General features: G+C 41.7%; 1 protein-coding gene across 10 annotated transcripts in view; it reads right to left on the bottom strand.

Moving 5' to 3' along the window:
- fgfr3 (fibroblast growth factor receptor 3) overlaps window positions 1-18,451 on the bottom strand; it is a 78,348-nt gene that overhangs the window by 25,685 nt on the left and 34,212 nt on the right. For 7 of the 10 annotated variants that reach the window (XM_007568584.2, XM_007568589.2, XM_007568585.2 and 4 more), the window contains exons 4-5: window positions 17,920-17,985; window positions 8,187-8,356 (exon numbers count right to left, since the gene is read on the bottom strand). In XM_007568584.2, the coding sequence (XP_007568646.1) occupies window positions 8,187-8,356; window positions 17,920-17,985 (236 nt within the window). The remainder of the gene's footprint in view (window positions 1-8,186; window positions 8,357-17,919; window positions 17,986-18,451) is intronic. The other 3 variants (XM_007568591.2, XM_016679935.1, XM_007568592.2) reach the window with 1 other exon arrangement.

Below are 18,451 nucleotides of genomic sequence, written 5' to 3'. Positions count from 1 at the left end.
ATCCAAAAATAAAACCAAAAACAATAAATAAAACAGAAATGAAAACCACTAAATTAATAAAATGGATTAATTTTATTAATCCATTCCTTCAAAAAATATTAATCTGGATGAAAATCATCCAGCTAATTTAATTTATCATCCAACTGACTAATTGCAACATGCTTAATTACAACATGGTTTAAGTTAGAGAGCCAAAGTCCATTTGAAAACATCTAAGGAGATATTGTGGTGAGTTTAAGACATGATAATAAAACAAGCAGGTGCGAGTGTTACAAACTGAACTCTACAATGCCAGAATTTGTTTGACGTATACACATACAACAGATTATTGTCTGCATAAAACGTAATCAAATCAACACCAGCTAAGGAACATGCATAACATAAAGATACAGGCTAGATTTTTCACTTTATTGTGGATCACTATAATTCTCAACTTGATAACACAGCTAAAATTCATAAACAATGAAGGTTAAATTATCATCATTCATCAACAGAAGCCATTTTCACACTGGGTTACTTTCACAGGTGAGTGTTCAGCAAAGCAAATGTCTGTGTCCGCTGGCTGTGAGGGCTGACAGACTTTTTCTTCTTTTTGCACCTCCAAAATTGGTTCCACTGTACCACTCAAGAGCAATCCATCGCCGGAGACTCAAAAGCTAAATTTTACGCAGTAATTCAAACCAGATGCGGCTGGAAGGCACGACAGACAGATACTAAGTTGACAGGCTCAGAAGGCAAAGCAAAGGGGAGGGAGTTGGCAGAGGACCACGGGCCGGCAGGGGCGACCCGCGCCGCTTAACGGGAGGAAACGGGCGCTGCAGGGTGAACTTCACTTGAAGAGGTCAGAATTTCTAATGAGTGATGTCAACAAGGTGCCTTTTCGGGGTGGAACACTTCACCTCACCTGCGTAGGGAAATGTTTTCATAAACATGCTTTATGGGGGGAACCGAACAGATATATGCGTCGCATTTGCAGGCAACGAATCCCTCCTACCGTTCTTTCTTCTTCTTCTTCCCTCTGGAGCACACACTTCTTCACCCTCTCTCTTGGAGGTGCATTCGGAAAATAAAGCAACAGTGTAAATATTATGCCTGAGTGTGCTTTTTTTTTTTTCATCTTCTTCTTCTCGCAGTTGCATGGTAACATAAACCAGGCCGCCGCTCGGCGTTGGCAAATGGTTTTTCTGTGGAATGGCTGGCTCCACCCCGTCTATCCCCTCTCTGAGATGAGGAGTCAAACTCAAGTCAATGGCTGCTCTCATGAGCAGATGAGTGACGCCTTGTGCTGTGGTCGCTGAGGGGAGGAAAAAAATAAAAAAAGTTGGTGCATGAGAAGGGAGGAGGCTAAAATGTGGTAAAATATGAGCTGGAGCTGATATTCAGTGAAAGCCAGGACCACCAACAGAACCAGGGAGACTATAATCACAGCTACGCCATACATTTGCCACTCTCTCTCTACTTCTGGGACTCTGATGTGAAAACATTTAATTTCAGATGTTACGTTTTTGATGAACTTTGTAAAAAAAATCTGAACTCATGTTTTGGTTTTAAATGTGCCATTTCACAATGCGTAACATCCTGCAAAAGGATATATAACTCTGTAGCTTTTCACACATTTTATGTTCTTTGTTGAGATTGTAAGTGATAGAGCAACATAAATTAGTTCATACTGGGCAGTGGTAGGATACAGTGGGAGGATTTGTTCAAAAACGTTTACAAATAGAAACCTGAAAAGTGTTGCTTCCATTTCTACACAGTCCCTTCTTAAGCAAAACCATCCAGTTACATTCAGAAGTTCCAGTGGGAACCTTTTTGTCTGTGCATTTCTGGTAGGCCTGTAAATCTGACGTACATGCAATATCTGCAACGATGGACGGCAAAGCCGCTTCTCTTCGTCCACTGCGGGTTCATTTCTTCTTCAAAAATTGTTCTGATTAGACAATGGAAAAGATTATTGTTGTGTTCAAGTTGTGCTAAAAGCAGTTAGCCTGTAAGCAAAGCTATTCAAGCCTAAAATAGCATCTCAATGCTAAACGTGTAGCAGCAGCACAGACGTCCCCAGGGCTAACGTCAGCGTCCACGTTGCACATTTCTAAAGAAGTTCCATCAATGATCAGAGTTCCTGAAACACTGAAAATATTGAGTAGAATAACACTCTGCACCAATCTGATGGTTGAATAACCTAAATAATGACAAATATCTTTCATGTTGAGCTCAAATATCAATTTATTTAATAATCAAATTGATGGATCTCTAGTAATGACTCAAGTGAATGCCTCACTCTTCAGATATTCATTTATAAAAAAACCTCAAAACATCCTGGTGCTGGTGTATGACATAAAATTCCCCCCAAAAATGCCAAAAAAAAGTTTGCCATGGCGAGACACTGTATCCAGCTCTCTCTTTCTGAAATTGAATTTCTGCTGTTGATTAAATATGAACTCTCAGTGACTTTGAGCGTTAACATTCCTCCGACTTTCATTGGTCACTTTAATTATTTTCTACATGCAGGCCATTGGCTTTTATTAACATGTTACATTGGCTAACCCCTGGTGAACCTGTGGCATTAGTCCCCAAACGTGATAATCCCATCCATTTCAATCATGCCAGATTCCAAGCAGAATTAAATTATTAAGCAGCTTATGTTCCAGTCATACGAGGCTTTAAAGGTTTTAGGGGCTTTGGCCGCGGCTGTAGGGAGCAGCGCCAGCCATGGGAATGGAGGGGGGGTTCACACTGCAAGGAAACGCCTGCATCGAAAAAAGACAAAACTAGAGATGCACCGATCCAACATTAAGACCTATACCAGAACCGATACTGGAAAAAATTCTAGATCAGGTATCTGTAACTGTGCAAAATCCATAAGGACAGATCTATTCAGTCTAATTCTATGCTTTGTGCTCTGAGCAACGTCATGCTTTATTATTTACTTTTAGAATTTCTATTTGCACTTTCTTAACAATTTGAAAGAAGGTTTGTTGCAGTTTATTTTTTACGTTTGACCAAACTAGTCAACTTATTGTTTTTGTCAGTTTCAGGAAGCGCCGTTCCCCTTTATAGTCCAAACCCTCTGTCTTCACCTCGCAAAATAGCCCTGTCAGAACAAGTGGGGGCCAGTTAGCAGAATTTATGAGTGTGTCAGAGCGGACCAGCGGCCCGGATCCGTGCTACCGTCTAATTTGACCCGCAGAGAGGGCGGAAGCAGGAAGACGCGGCCCTTCGGGGCTCACTATTAAAACTGGGAAAGTTTTGTTCGTCTGCTGCCTGACTTTGGCTCAGCTTGACACTCGCATCAGCGACGACGAGGATGGGGTTATAAAACGGGATGTGTGAAAGCGACAAAATTGAACCCTGTTAACGACAAGTCCTGCCTTTCAAAGCCATAGTGTTTTTTAATAAAAATAAAAAAAATCAACAGGTGAGGAAAGTGAGCTTTGTGGCAATGGGAGGTCTAAAATTAGATGAGGAAAAAAAAAGAAGGGTCTAAAAATAATCTCACAAGCGAAGAAATTCTAGTGGAGGCTGAGCTAAAAACTGTAGTGGAAACTGGAGGATTTTGAAGTGCTTAAAGTCTTAAAAAGTAACAGTGGAGGCAGATTAAAAGCCCCTGCTTTGGAAAGCTGTCAAAACAGAGAGTGAAAATTCTGTATGGAAGAAGAAAAAACCCCCCAACTAATAACGCCGTCAGCAACACAATGAAACCCCCGCTTCCGCCAAACAGCAGCTTTATGTGTTGGAAGAGAAAAGATGGCTGAAAGGGCTTATGGCACGCCTATCTCCTGCCATGTCCATCTGACAGCTCAATAGAGGGTTAAACTTTGACCTTCAGGCCCTGGCCTCGGAGAGCTCCACAGTTGCCGGGAAGCAGAACGGAGCTGGAATCTGAGTTTTAATAAATGATGTACACATCTTAACAACAACTTTAAAGTGCTTGAAAATTAACTTAAATTCCTCAAAAGACACGCCGAGAGTGGGAGAGGAATAATTAAATGTATGCTTCAGAGCAAAACGTAGACCTGCTATCTGATCGCTCCATATGTCTTTTTTACTGCAGTGAGCCTCGATGTAGCCAAACTCCGTCAAGTATGGCATTGTTTTTATGCCATATTAGATTTGTCGTGTTGATGCATTTTGATGTGCTTCACCCCACGTGCCTCAATTTTCTGCCGCAACGCGCAAACTTCCCCATTCACTCAGTGCGTTATAGGATTTGTTGCTGCGCGTTTGCGCAGTGAAGTAAAGAGGAGACCAGCTGCACATGCAGGCTGCGAAATAAGAAACAGGTGATCGGTTTGTGTGATTGGCAACAAGAGACCGTGATCGGCAATCACCAATCAAACACTTTTTCACGGAAATCGGCCGATTATGATCGGTGAACGATTGATCAGCACACCTCTATTTCTTATAGTACATTTTATTTTATTTTCAAATATTTTCAAATTCAGAAATACTTTATTGATCCCAAAGGGAAATTAAATGTTGTAACTCATATTAATTCCAATTTATTTAAAAAGTAATTGTAGATGGCTTCTGTTCAAGAGGAGCTATCATTGCTGTGCCATGCATTCACTGCCATGTAGTCATGTAAAAAATACATAATAGTTTTTCATCACAATTTTTACCGTCATCACAAGAGAACCACAAAATATCATGATAAAATTCAAAGTCCATATCGGTCCATCAGTTTTTGCTCATTTTAATTTATTGCTTATTGTGACAGGCTTGGTTGAATCTTTCAGTGGAGCTGACAATCATTGCAGTGAGCGAGCTGCTATCTGACTGAAATTATTCCTGCTAGCTAACGGTCTGACGGACTTCCATCGAAAAAGTTTAATTGAAAAAGTTTTAATGGCTTCAGGCCCAACCGCCTGATTTAGCTAGCAATAAGTCAAATAGAACTGGGACAATGATCAGAACTATGCCACGGGTCGGTTAGCTGCTCCTTAAACACGCGCCTCACGTGAAGAGCAAAGCGGTCCTCAAAACCAGCATGGTTGAGATTCATTCAGCTAAAATGACCCCTGGCTGTCAGGACCAAGATGATGTTGTCAAGTCAGAATGGATGCAGCAGGAAGATGGCTTCACCTTCAGGACCCCGATGGGAATAGAGTCTTTAGAATGTCATTGTTGTGGTGACAGAGCCGAGGCCCCGCCCCCATGGCTTCTGCCCCCCCCACATGAACCCATCACCTCCACATGGAAGACGGGGTGATACGGGGTGACGGAACGCTGTCCGCATCAGTCCATCGCTCACACTGATGTGGAAACAATTCAATCTGTTTGAAATACTTCATGTCTTTATTTCTATTTATTCATTCTATTTCCATAATTGAAAGCTACAGAAGCGTCTAGCTGGCAGAGCTCAGAAAGAAATTCAAGAGAGGTATCGTTCTCGTTATGACGATATGCAAATCTCATCATTATAATGAGAAACTTTCTTGTTTTTACCAGGTATTTAAAAAACATGCTCTTCTGACAGACTGCGACTTGTTAAAAGGTATAAAGACACCCGGTTTCCTCGAGACGGCTTCTAAAAATCCCAAGAAGTGTTAAAGTCTTAATGTTAGGATCTTTCATATTTAAAAGGGGAGATATTTTGATTTTAACGAGGTTATCCATCTCTGTATAATGTGTTTTGCATCTCATTATGACAAGAAAGTTTTCTCTTTTAAACAAGGCACTGCTCCTGAATTTATTTCCAAACTCTGGCAGTTAAATGCTTCCATAGGATCAAATTACACACAGATAGATTATATTTACTAATTAGGTGACTTCTGAATGTAATCAGTTGTTTTTATTTAGAGGTACTATAGTAAATTGGGGGAGGATGGGCTGAATGAGAATTTGAATTTGTAAAAATATGGTTTCACTGATAATTATTGAAACACTTTTTAATCAGGATAAATTTTGATTTTAAAAAGTCTTGAAAAGATAAATTTTTGGACATTAAAAGTTTCAGATTTGTGAAAGGCTGGAAGATTTAACAAGAAATAAATGTTAAACAATTGATGCATTTTTTTTTTTAATTTCTTTGAAATAGACTTAAGGTCTAGAGAGTGATAATACTGTTGGCAACAGACGAGATGTTTGTTTAAATATTACATCACAGTATAATGAACTGTGTGGTAGAAAGAAGAAAAAAACATTTTGGATGACAAGAAAAATCAAATGTTGTCAATATCAAAGACACTAAAATGCAGAGAAAATAAAGATATTAATGAGGCGGTGATGTCGTCAGAGGTCTGAAATTCGGATGGGGTCAAGCTGTTACGCCTGACGACCCCGAAGCCTGACTGGCGTGTCACCCAGTGCCATGACCTCTCCCTTCACCTCTGCGAGAGCAAACACTGCCCGCATGGTGATCACTAACTGGATCCTAAAACCGTTCTGGGACAGAAAGGAGGGGCGGAGCACGTGAATATTACTCAATAAAGACACATGGGAGAACGTCTTCATTAACCAACACAGACATAAAGGAAGATGTTCCACTTTTTCTGCCATGTTCAGTAAGAGAGGAACATCTTAATAAGTCATCAATCTCCCCTAAAGATCTAAATTTAAATTACGGCTAAGGAGAAGTAAAGCAGCTTTAATATACCAGATAGAATAGTAGGCAAGTGAGTAATTAAATGTGAAAATCAAGATGTCAATACGCTAATGTTAGCAAGGAAAAAAAAGCATAAGGTGCAACTGTTTGGGAAAAATCTTTAGACCAGAACCGCTTTAGACTTTTCAGAATCAAATCAGAATTTTGATGCGTTTTCTAAGTTATCACCATCTGCTGGAGCAGGGGAGGTATTACAAGGCTTTTACAAAAAAAAAGGTCATTAGTACAAATTGTCCTTAATTCACAAGAAATACTCAAATCTTTTTTTTAAGTAGAACTGATGTAAATGTTCCCCATAGAAGGACTTTCACAGGAGTTCAATGAAGAAGTTGAAGATCAGACAAACAGGTGGAATAAACATGTTATACTCTGAACAGTCAGTTGGGGATTAATCTGTTGCTAACAACGTGGAACCAACCTTATCATCAGCAAATCATCATGTACACTACAGACGCTAAAAGCTGCTGTCGGGGAGCCACTTCAGTCCAAGTTAGGGTGTCCTGAGGGCTGCTGACAGGTGTGTGTGAATCTGTGCGGGGTGGTGAGTGTGTGTGTGTGCATGTGTGTGTGTGTGAGGTGGGGGAGAGACAGATAGATAGATAGATAGATAGATAGATAGAAGAACAGAGAGTGGGGACAGAGCGGGGGAAACAACTGCTGTTCGTCTGCTGGGAGCAGATGTTGGAAATCTCTGTAAACTGTTAATAGCTGCAGGATCTCATTACATTTAACTCTTTAAAGGCCAAAGTTCCACTTTGGAAGAAATATGTTTCAGTGCTTCTCTGCTGAGACATTATAAGACGCTAATTTACAACCACAAAGTGACGTTTTAATGCCAGTTTTCCCATGATATTCTTCAAAATACAGATTTATCTAGTGTAAAACAAGATCCTGTTACAGTATTTTTTCATGGGTGATCAAAATCTGCTGTAAAGATTATTCAATAGAGAGCAAAGTAAGAGTAACTCTGACCAATTGAACATGTTTGGCAGGACTTTCCAAACCGAATACCAGTGAGTTCCAATATTACTGTACATATTTAGTCATTAGTTATTAGCTAAACAAACCTAAGGCTGTGTCAGAGCTCAGCTTCAAGTGATTCTGATGACAAAACTGAACACAGCAGCTGTTTGCTGTAGCGCTTCACTGTCAGCGCTGGACTATCATGCGAGCATGCATGTGTCTGGTTTCAGGATGTAGTTTGGCCCCCCACCACCACCACTATTAAACTTATTTTGGTCGTTAGTTGGTAGAGTATGCCTCCGTGGCGTCTTTCACGACATTTATACACCGTGAGAAGATCCGCCGGGCACGCCGTTCTATCACCACTCAAGGTTTACGCTCCTTTAGTTACGGAAACTCACGTCAAGGACCAATCCCGGCGCTAACCCTACGGATGGATGGACAGCGGCGTATCTATCCTCCCAGGGGGATTAACATGCCTTGCTACGGGACACTCTGGCAGCACCTTCAGGGGTGGAGATTGCGACCTCCGCCTGGCAGAGTTCCAAGTGTAAATGTTTGAATCTAATCCTGAACTCCTCTACCCTTTTAGGTGTCAACATGCTCTTCCTCTCACCTTGATGCCTCCCATTCTCTGCTCGCCCTTGAACTCCTTGCCGTTCTTGAGCCAGTGGATGGTTGGCATTGGGTTTCCGTCGGCGGCGCAGCGGAACTTGACGGTGTTGGCTGCGGGGACGGCCAGGAGCTTCTTGTCCATCCGTTCGGGCTTGGTCCAAAAAGGAGCTTCTGTGGGTCCAAACACAAAATATCGTTACAGACAATAAAGGAATTCCCACAGAGCTGAAAGGACTTAAGAGAAAAATTCTAAACGGGCCTGCTGGTCGTTTTCTGCTCCTGTTTTCTTTAGTATTTTTTAGATCATATAACATTTTGAGGAAAGACCTTTTGGGAATGTACACATACATGTTACTATAATTACAAAAAGATGGCGCAGAGGGGAGAGCTTGATCTCCTGCCCTGTTCTGAAAGTGATGCAGCTTGGATGAGTTATGCACTCTGCCAGAAAAAAATGGGAGATTCGAGATTCTGGATTCCAAAAGATCCTCCGCCACAACAATGTAAAAAGCAGGAAACATGAGTTGGCTCTTCAAAGTTTCAGCTTTATTTTTAAAAATTTGGACACACATTTGTGCAAAAGCAGTCACACCTAGCCGAGGGGCAACCAGTCTATTGTTCTGAGTGTCGCTTCGCCCAGAGGAAGTGGACCATTGGCTATTGAGAAACGATTGTTTCCTGGAGGCATGGACTCTGTCAAAATCTGCAATGATTTTACTCAATCACTAACGTTTAGTCGTGACATATGTAATACTCCAACTTGATGAAGTTTACTGGCAATTGTGTGTGCTGTAAACAACTTAGAGATGGGGATCCAGCGGAATTGGGTAGGATGACAATGGCCAAACATACAACCACAAACTTCAATGTATTTTATTGGGATTTAATGTGATGGAGCAGACGCTCTACCTTCCAATGTGACTGACCTGTGGCTCAGTATGGAAAACGGTCATATGTTACTGTTGGAAGCTTACAGGCACCTGCGGATAAAGTTCTAATCCAATCCCGTTTTCATCCAATTTCAAGCCCCGCTTGATTTACAAAGGGTGTTGTTTAGTTCATAACAGCGTCGCAGAGAAAAACACGGCGTGACAGAAATTGAAAAAGCATTAGAAGCGAAGCCTGAAGCTCTCCGATGGTCCGAACAAAACTTATCATCTCCTCCGCCTCCGAAACAATGCGAGGGTTCATCTGAATTGCGCGATCCTGGGAGTTTGGAAACCTGTCAGGGTCGATTTATTGAGTTGTATTGAGGAGACGCTGGACAAAGGGAGTGCAGCCAGTCAGACGAGCTCTTTGTCCCATCTGTGAGGATGAGGAGGGTGAGAGCACTGAGGCATGGTACGCTCACTCTCTTTACTGGTCTCTCTGTGTGTGTGTGTGTGTGTGTGTGTGTGTGTGTGTGTGCGTGCGTGTTTCCCTGGACAAAAGCTGGGGAGGTGGCTGACCAGTCATCAGATGTCTCTTTTACTTTTCCAAACTCCGGAGGGGAGAGAGGAGCTAATTACCATCTGAATGCCAGGACTTCTGTCCGTGTGTGTGCTCCATCAGGCGTGTATGAGATAATAATTCAAAAGTAATCCGAACCCCCCCAAGCCCCACCCTGAAACAGCCGAAGTGACGCTTTCTTACTTCAGGTGGGAAGTCAATCACTGCCAAATTACAATCTCGGCGTCAGATCTGCTACATGTGCTTTTATCACGATGCCTGCGGTGTTCTGATGCATTTCTGACACACAGTGTTTTGGCTCCTGCTTTCAAACACTGGCATCGGCTTCACAGAGTAATTGAAACCAGACTGAGGGAGATATTCAGTGTTGAGAGACACAGACGTATCCTCTGAGAAAGCAAACAGAAGGTTCCTAAAAACCTATCAGACAGACAGTAATTGAGCAGGTGTGCGTGGAGCGCAGACTTCCACCGTCCTCAGCTTGCAAAGACAAACATTCTCCCCACATCCAGCACTTTGCACACTATCTCCACCTCCACCACCAAATGGAGAAACTCTGAGGCTTCCTGACTTTCCCACTCGCCCCCCGATCTCCCTGTAGCGTTAGCGACTTGTTACTCCCTCTTGGTGTGGGACAACCCTCCAAGGAGTCTGAACACATTGTTTTCTTGGCACTGCAGTAAGCCACACACACTCAGTCCAAAAAAAGAAAAGTAACACACATACACAGGGTTTTTAAACAGTCGCTTTCCCAATGTGTGGTCCTTCTGCTTCTGAACTCATCCAAGCCTGAAAACGCTTTCCTGCTGTCGGTCCCTCAGCCATAATGATGTCTCCAACCCCAGAATAGATGGGGACTAAATACGTTGGAGGAGTCACCATGGTTTCCTACCCAAGTTTGGCGTTTTTTTTCTCTTCCAACATCTTGTTCAGTCATTGAGACATCCTTTATTGTAATCAAATTCCAGTCCAAGTACAACATCTCTGAGGATTCTTCCCAAACAATATCTTGCTCCGATAGTGATATACAGACAATAAAACTGTATAGGTGCACCAAGAATTTGACTGGATTTCCATCTTGAGCGGGCCTCGATGACCGACAAACGGAAGTCTTAAAACAGATCTTTTTCAGTTAATTGAACACACCATCACATAGAGCTTCCAGGTCACGTTGACAGCAGCATTCTTTGGTGTTTACGATGGTACTGACCACAGAAACTTTCAAAGTTACCTTTTTTTATGTTAGCTAACCATTTCCTGTAAAAGTTTGACTTGCTGGTTCTGACTGCAATCAATCTTGGACTAATGCATACAAGAATGTGCGGTCAGATGTAATAGGTGATAGTTTTGACAAGGTGGTCATTATTTTTGCATTAAATGCATACATTCTTAGGTTTTATTTAATTTTTAATAAAGTTAATAAAATGTATCAAAGTAGCTGGTGCATTTTTAGAGTTCTTTGTCTTTTTTCTTATTTTTGATGCATTTAATAAAATTGAGAGAGTAGAATCTGATTTTTCGGTATTTGAGAAGTGAATTATCTGATTCCGAACTCTTTCCTACTGATTGGTGTTTCTTTGTTTAAAAGAGAACTGTCTCATGAAGTGTTCATTTAGAGTGAACGAGAGGGCAAGAGTTTCACCTGATAACAGGAAAACTGTTCTCTGTTATCCTGAAACGCTTCCAACCTCTGAGTGTCACAAAAGAGTCCAGGACTGATGATGAAGGGTTCTCTAGAAAATCTGGTTCGTTTGGGGAAGTGTGAATCCGTAATCCAACTCTGATGAGGACCAAAAAAGCAAACTCTGGTTTGCCTACAAACCCAAGTCTTGGTTCATCTGCCGACATAAATAATTAATGACAACTGCCGGAAGGCTAGAAAACAAATTTCTGTGGTTCTTTTATTTTTCTCATAGTGTTTAATTCAGAATTGGATGAAATTGGCATAGACTAAATATGAGAAATTGGTCACAGCATAGTGATTAGGGCATCTTAACACAAAAGAAGCAAGAAATATAAAAATAAAAGTGAAACAGAAGAGATAAATTCTATCACTACACCAATATAGTATAGGGTAATTTCTCTGAATTTAGATTCAGAAGATGTAGCAGCAAAAACATAAAGCCTTCCTTCACTTTAAAAGCAGCAGGCAGTAGCTGTTCTGATTGCAATATGACTTTTCTTTCATATTGCAGTCTGGCTCCATGTGCTCTGCTACACACAGGAATTCTATCCCATGTCTAATTGGCAGGATGGTATTTCCTCAGCAGAGGCGGGATTTTCATGGGGGGTGGGGGGGCACCTCCAAAGAGGCACACGGTCCACAGAACCCTTTCCTGCCTGGATATTTGCTGTAGTGGAAACTCTTCCACTGTAACAGCCTGATTCAGCCATGCCACTGCAGACGTGTCCACCTGACAGCTGCGGAATGGGGAAAACGCTCCCAGTGCCTAAAACTACACCAGTGGCTTCCAGCATGTTTGATAACTTATTCCAAAGTGTGATGGAGGAAATCACTGAACACAGAAGGAAGAAAGGCCAGTCAGTGGGAGGAGCAAAGACTAACTGCTCTATTACAGAGTCCTATCGCTCTGATTTGACAGGAATGTACAGAAATATTTCAGTTTCTTCTGTATAAAAATACATGATCAAAATACTGCTTTTAAAACGACAGTAAACGCAACTGTGTTGAAACATAGGGATGGCAGAATCATTATGTGGGGACACTTTGCAACATAAAAAGAAAAAGAAAAGCTATACATCTTTTTCCTCCCGAATTTGTTCTCAAGTTTCTGTTGGTTTATCAAATAAAAACGTTTATGTTTGTCAGGGACACATCGATTCGCTTTTTCACTTCTGATACTGACGCAGATATTGGCCGACACGATCCGATACAGAAAAACAGCTCAAAACATTTTTTTCAGATGCAAACATAGATGCACTGAATTACAAGTGTATTTGCCGACTCTGCCCCATAACAGCTCACTTTACTACCAACAGCTTCACTAGCTTAGTCAAACATGTAAAAACAACTTTATTTGTTCAGTCAGTGTAATTAGGAGTAGAACAGCCAATGGAAAATAAATAATAACAAATAAACTGACAAAACAGATCGACTATTTTGGTCAAATATATAAAAATAAACTGTAACAAATCTTTCAAATAGTTCAAAAAGTGCAAATAGGAATATAATGTAAAATATATAATGCATGCATCGCTCAGAGTACAAAGCATAGAATTAAACTGAACAGATCTGCACTTATATACTGGGAAAATTGTCACTGATGCCTGCTTTAGAATTTTTTTCAATATTTGGACTGATACAGATATTAATATGTAATTTGAACAACATCAAAAGGCGTGAAGAGGTTAGTTAGATCCGATCTTTTGTTTTTTCTTCTAATGCTGCTACACATGCAGATGAGCTGTTTTTATATGAACAGAAATAAACTACAGAGGTTAGTGGAGTGTGCAGCCCCAGCATTGATATACACTCTATGGCTGTTTTCCTTTAAGCCCTGCTGTTCCCACTGCTCCACCCTCTCCGACCCCAAACCCCTGCTTCCGTGTCTTCACATTCCCTCTGACTTCCGGCTCCGTGCTGCAGGTCAGAGAGCCGTGACTGCGTTACATCTGTCTACTGAGCTTGAGAGTGGCGGCAATTAGACGGGGCAGGACGTGGAGGGCGGCCGGCGGCCGGGGCACGAGGCCTGCCAGCACTGACACACCGCACCGGGTGAAGTCGAAGAGGGTGTTTTAATTGCGTAATTGTATAATTTGCCCTCGCTGACGCCTGTGAGCACACAGGCAGATTTCATTACAGATTACACTGGGGCCCTTTGAAGGCGCACTGCGCTGGAGGGCCTGCGGGGACCGAAGGAAAACAGAGCTGGAGGAATGGCGGCTGTGGAGCAGCGTTGCGTGGCCAGGCGTCCGGCTCTCTGCTCTCCTGCCAGGGTAAACACGGAGGCTGCATAGCTCCGGAGCACGGCACAGCACAGATTAGGCTCTGTTAACATTCCACCCTCCAACACACACACACACGCTGCACTTTTTACTCACCACAAGCTAAGACAGTGGGCACTGCTTGTCCACTCAAGAAAAAAAACTGACTTTCAGATGTCCCGTTCACTGTGAGCGACTGGAAGATAACTGAACGCTTACATTAGTCACTTTTAGACGCCTCAACCACTGAGGCATTTCAGGGCTTCAAAGGGTGGAAGAAGAACCAGTACATATGGAGACATTGAGTCTTAATCTGCTAAGTAATCTACAGTAGAGCTGAAACGATTAATCAAATGAATCGTGATTAATCGATTATTAAAATAATCTGCAACTACTTTAGTAATTAATTCACTGTTAACTGGAGTATAAAGACTCTATAAAAAGGTAATTTCCTGAAAGAAAGAGGTAGAGATAATTGAGCTTCTCAACCCATGGTAGAGCCCAGACACCCTATGGAGGAAACTCATTTCACACGCTAGTGTCCGCAATCTCGTTCTATCGGTCACTACCTGGAGGTTGTGACCATAGAAGAGGGTCGGATTGTAGACCGACCAGTAAATCCAGAGCTTTGCCTTTCAATTCAGCTCGCACAAATTTGTCTGACTTCCCACTCATTTGTGAACATCTTGTGCTCTCAAGGTAAAGAGTCTTTCGTTCACTCCGCTCCCTCTTCTTGGAACTTTCTACAAGAAACTCTGAGACTGACTGAATTCATCTCATTTAGTGCTTTTGCATCCAAACTAATGACATGTACCGGTTTCTGTAGCTTGACATTTTCTTTTAACTATGTAATTTTGTTTAGCTGCATTTGGCCGGGACTCCCTTGAAAAAGAGGTTTCTAATATCAATGGTAAAATAAAGGTAATAGTAGGTATGAATACTTTTGGAGGCCACTGCTGTTGTTAACCTCAGTTCCTTATCCGTTTCCGTTTAGCTGTGGCTGTATTTCCTGATGCAGTGACCTCCCGATTTAGTTGGAGGCATTCACACGGAACTAAGTTTACAAAGTCAAATCTTCAAAATGTCTTCCTCAGATTCTTCCACCAGGTGTGTTAATGAGTCACATCCCTGGTAGAGTCCTCTCTCTGTGTGTGTGGATGTTCTTCCGCTCACCATCAGGGACTCTCCGGCTGGCCGTGTGGCTCGTCACATGGTTCCTTCCTGCTGTAGCCCCGCTAATTAGCAGTGGCTTAGCAGACATTAAGCTGTGATAGGGGTTTAATGTTTCTGAGCTAATCCCTCTCCTTTTGGCCGGGAAATCGGAGCCTTGTATGTCATGAGGCAGACTTACACCCAGAGATTAAGTCTGGCAGTCAGAGGGTATTTACCGGAGTGCAGGATGTCTGCCGAAAGCTGTTGCCTTTGCTGCCACTTATGTCCGCTTGGAACACGGTCCAGGCCTTTCCTGCTAAGCAAAGGCTGTGCATTCAACATGTTCGGGTTTAACACTCAAGGTGTTCCGCTTATCCAGTCGGACATGTGGCACAGAGACAATGACAGGAGGGTTTCTGCAGGGCTTTGGGGATAAAGGCTTCTGGTTCAGTGAGATCAGACTGAAAAGATGAAATATTTTCACCCAGACACTGCATGTTGACGGGCTGTCCTGTCTTCATAAAACAAGAATACCTAAACAAATTCAGTTTTTTAAATTAAAGTCTGAACAAAGAAAGTGTCTGATACATTTTGGGGTTGATCGGCAGGTTGTCATCATAATAAGTTGATAACGCACTTTGGAGTGGAATTTGTTTCTAAATAACAAACATTGAATGAACAAAAACAGAGCCAACATGTTGAGACTAGAGCTGGACGATATGGCTGAAAAAGTGTGCCAGCATATAAGCTTTTCTTATCTGTCAATTTTGATTATTCTTGATTAGTTTTTTGTTTTAAAAATATGTGAAATTTCTCTCATTTTTTTCCACATCATTCTTATTTTTCAGCAGTTAGGAGGCACAGTGAAACTCAACAAGTTGTTGCTAGGTAACGAAAGAGTGAGTGAATAAGTTGATGCCACCAAGCTGGCTTTGGGAGGGTGAGGGGCTAAAGTCTTTCCTCTGCCTACATCCCCCAGAATGCAGTATGGCTCTGAATCTGAGTTCAATGAATAGTCCATATATTGAATAATATCTTTTGATAGTGTTATATATTAATATTGCGATATATGTTATGATTTATTGTCCTGCCGTAGCTGAGACATGGCTGAGTTTGGTTCAGGCTGCAGGAGAGCAAGAGAGAGCAAGACTTCAAATATTTTGTTGTTCTTACATCATCTTGATTTTTAAAGAAAAATGTCAGTCAGCTAAATTGAAATAGCCAAAGAAAACTATACAAATTGTGCGGAATATAGCATGTATAATTCTACGTGGCAATACACCATCTTTCCAGAAACAATGAAATGTTAAGACTTTTTCTAACAGAAGTTTCCCTTGCTCCACCAACATCTGTCTCTTCCCGTATAATGATTATAATTAAATGACAATAGGTTGTATGAAATATTAATGACGACCATGAGGCACACAGGCTTTTCTTAACGTCACCGTCTTGCTGTTTTAGATTGATTCGTGTGTGACGTGTCGTCAGGAGGTCTGAACAGTCTGGAATGGAAATCTGATTTCAGATCGCTATCCGCCTTTTGCTCTGTCATCAGAACAGTTCCATGTTTTTGCTTCTGGCACCGATCCCATTCATTTTTCAAGCAGTGGGTTGTTTTCCAGTTATTATTCATTATGAAAATGTCAGATAAAATATTCCCATTTTGACCTATACCCAGATTCCACAATGCACCAATCCACTCATGTCTTACTTTTGCCTACTATCTTCTCTCCTTCCTACTTCCTGTCTCTCTTTATTTCTTTCTATCTGCCTCTGATCCTTCACAGTATTTCCATAATGTCAATTCCCTCTTCTGAGTCCCCTACACCTGTCTGCGCCTCACCTTCCCGCTGTCTCCTTCCATATGGTACAATAAAGACAGCGCAGTGTGTCGTCTGGCTGGTCGAGGGCTGTCAGAGCGGAGGAGACGCTCTCAGTCTCTCTGCAGCCGTGCTGGCTGACAGAACGGAGCGTGTGAAATCTGCGAAGTCGGCAGAAGCCTTTCTTCATTGTTCTTTGTTACCCTACACCTGAACCCGGCGCGCTCCTGAATGCCAAATCAGCTCTCGTCCCGGCAGAGCACTTAGAGGGCTGTTACCTGCTGGAAAACCTGGGAGCTTTTTGATCTGTGTGCTGGTGGTATTTAGCTAAGTGCTGTGGGGTAAAGGTTTATACGAGCCCAGCAAGATAGTTAGAGGTTATTAAAGCCACATAATAATAAAACTCAACAGAAAAGTCATAGACCAGAAAAAAACTTTCACTAAACACGACCTTGCTCCTGCACAAAAGAAACTAATTCGGTAATTAGATCCTGAAATATAATGGAATAAACAAATAAGTAAAGATGGAAGTCTTACTAGCTGGTCTTATAAGAAATGCAGGCAAATGTGTCTATTCAGCTAATGTAAGAAACAACATGATTTTGCAGTTGCCGTGTTTCCATTAAAAAAGAGGTGAAATTCAAATCACATGTGAATAAGCTTGTTCACATAAATCATTAAAATGATGGCAGCGACTGATGTAAACAGTTGCATGAGACGTATTCATAATTCAGCCATGGTGCTAGTATTCATCATCTATCAGCCAATCAGAGGAGATGTCGGCGTCTCATTCAGGCGTTTGAGCGACAAGCCTGTTATACTTCGGAGCGGCTAATTATGCATGTTTTGTTTTTGTTTTTTTGTGGAAATTGTAGTGAGTGATTTTACAGAAGAGCTGTGGATTCAACACGTTGGAATGACGCATGACTTTTTATGAAATCTTGGGTGAAATCTTGGGAGCGGCAAAAACGTACAACTTGAATATATTTTGAAAACAAATTTTGAGCATCTGGAGTTGATTCAGAATCCCCAGCACTAAATACATCCCAGGAAATTTTTTTTTGGAGAAATTATTTTTCCTGCACCTCCGATAATACGAACAGTTGTTTAAACAGAACTGGCACATTACAATTGGTTTAATGGAACATTTTCAGTTTATCACCATTATTTAGATTCTGCATGGATAAGAAATACATTCACAATTGTGAACCCGAATTATCAAAACTTCTTTAACAGTTATTTCACGTCAAACAACAACAAAAAAGGATCTTCTCAAACCCGAAATGTTTGACATTTGTGACCATAAAAAACATCTACTCTACAACAGCTATTACTACAAATGTATTAAACAGAAGAGTAGAAATTCACCATTTCCATTACCTGCATCTTCTGGATCTTCATCATAGTCTTCATCATCACCAGATGACAGAGAATCTGAAAAATCAGAAACATGGGAGCTTCAGAATGACACGCATTACATAAAATTTTGACGCAATTCCTACATGCTTTGGACCGTTACCCAAGAACACAAACAATTCACCGATCACGTCTACAACGTGTGCAGCCCAGAAATGTGTGTGAATTGGAGATTAAATGGTGTGTGGCCATAAACACTTACGATGTCGCAAATGTTCCTAAATCCAGATCCAGAGATGCATGAATGCACGCTGCAGCTGGCTGCTCATTGAGAAAGTCCTGAATGAGGCTACAGTTCTGCTGATATTACAACCTAAACATTTCCATAGACGATAGGAATCGGGGCGTCGTTAGTGATGCAGTCCCACACTCCTACGAGTGGATCCACACACACACACACACACACACACACACACACACACACCCCCACACACACACACACACTTCTCTAGCCATGGTTGCAACATACACTTTCTGCTACAAA

The sequence above is a fragment of the Poecilia formosa genome, unplaced genomic scaffold (assembly GCF_000485575.1).
Source record: "Poecilia formosa unplaced genomic scaffold, Poecilia_formosa-5.1.2 Scaffold227, whole genome shotgun sequence".
NCBI lineage: Eukaryota > Metazoa > Chordata > Actinopteri > Cyprinodontiformes > Poeciliidae > Poecilia > Poecilia formosa.
This window is presented reverse-complemented; position numbering and strand designations above follow the sequence as displayed.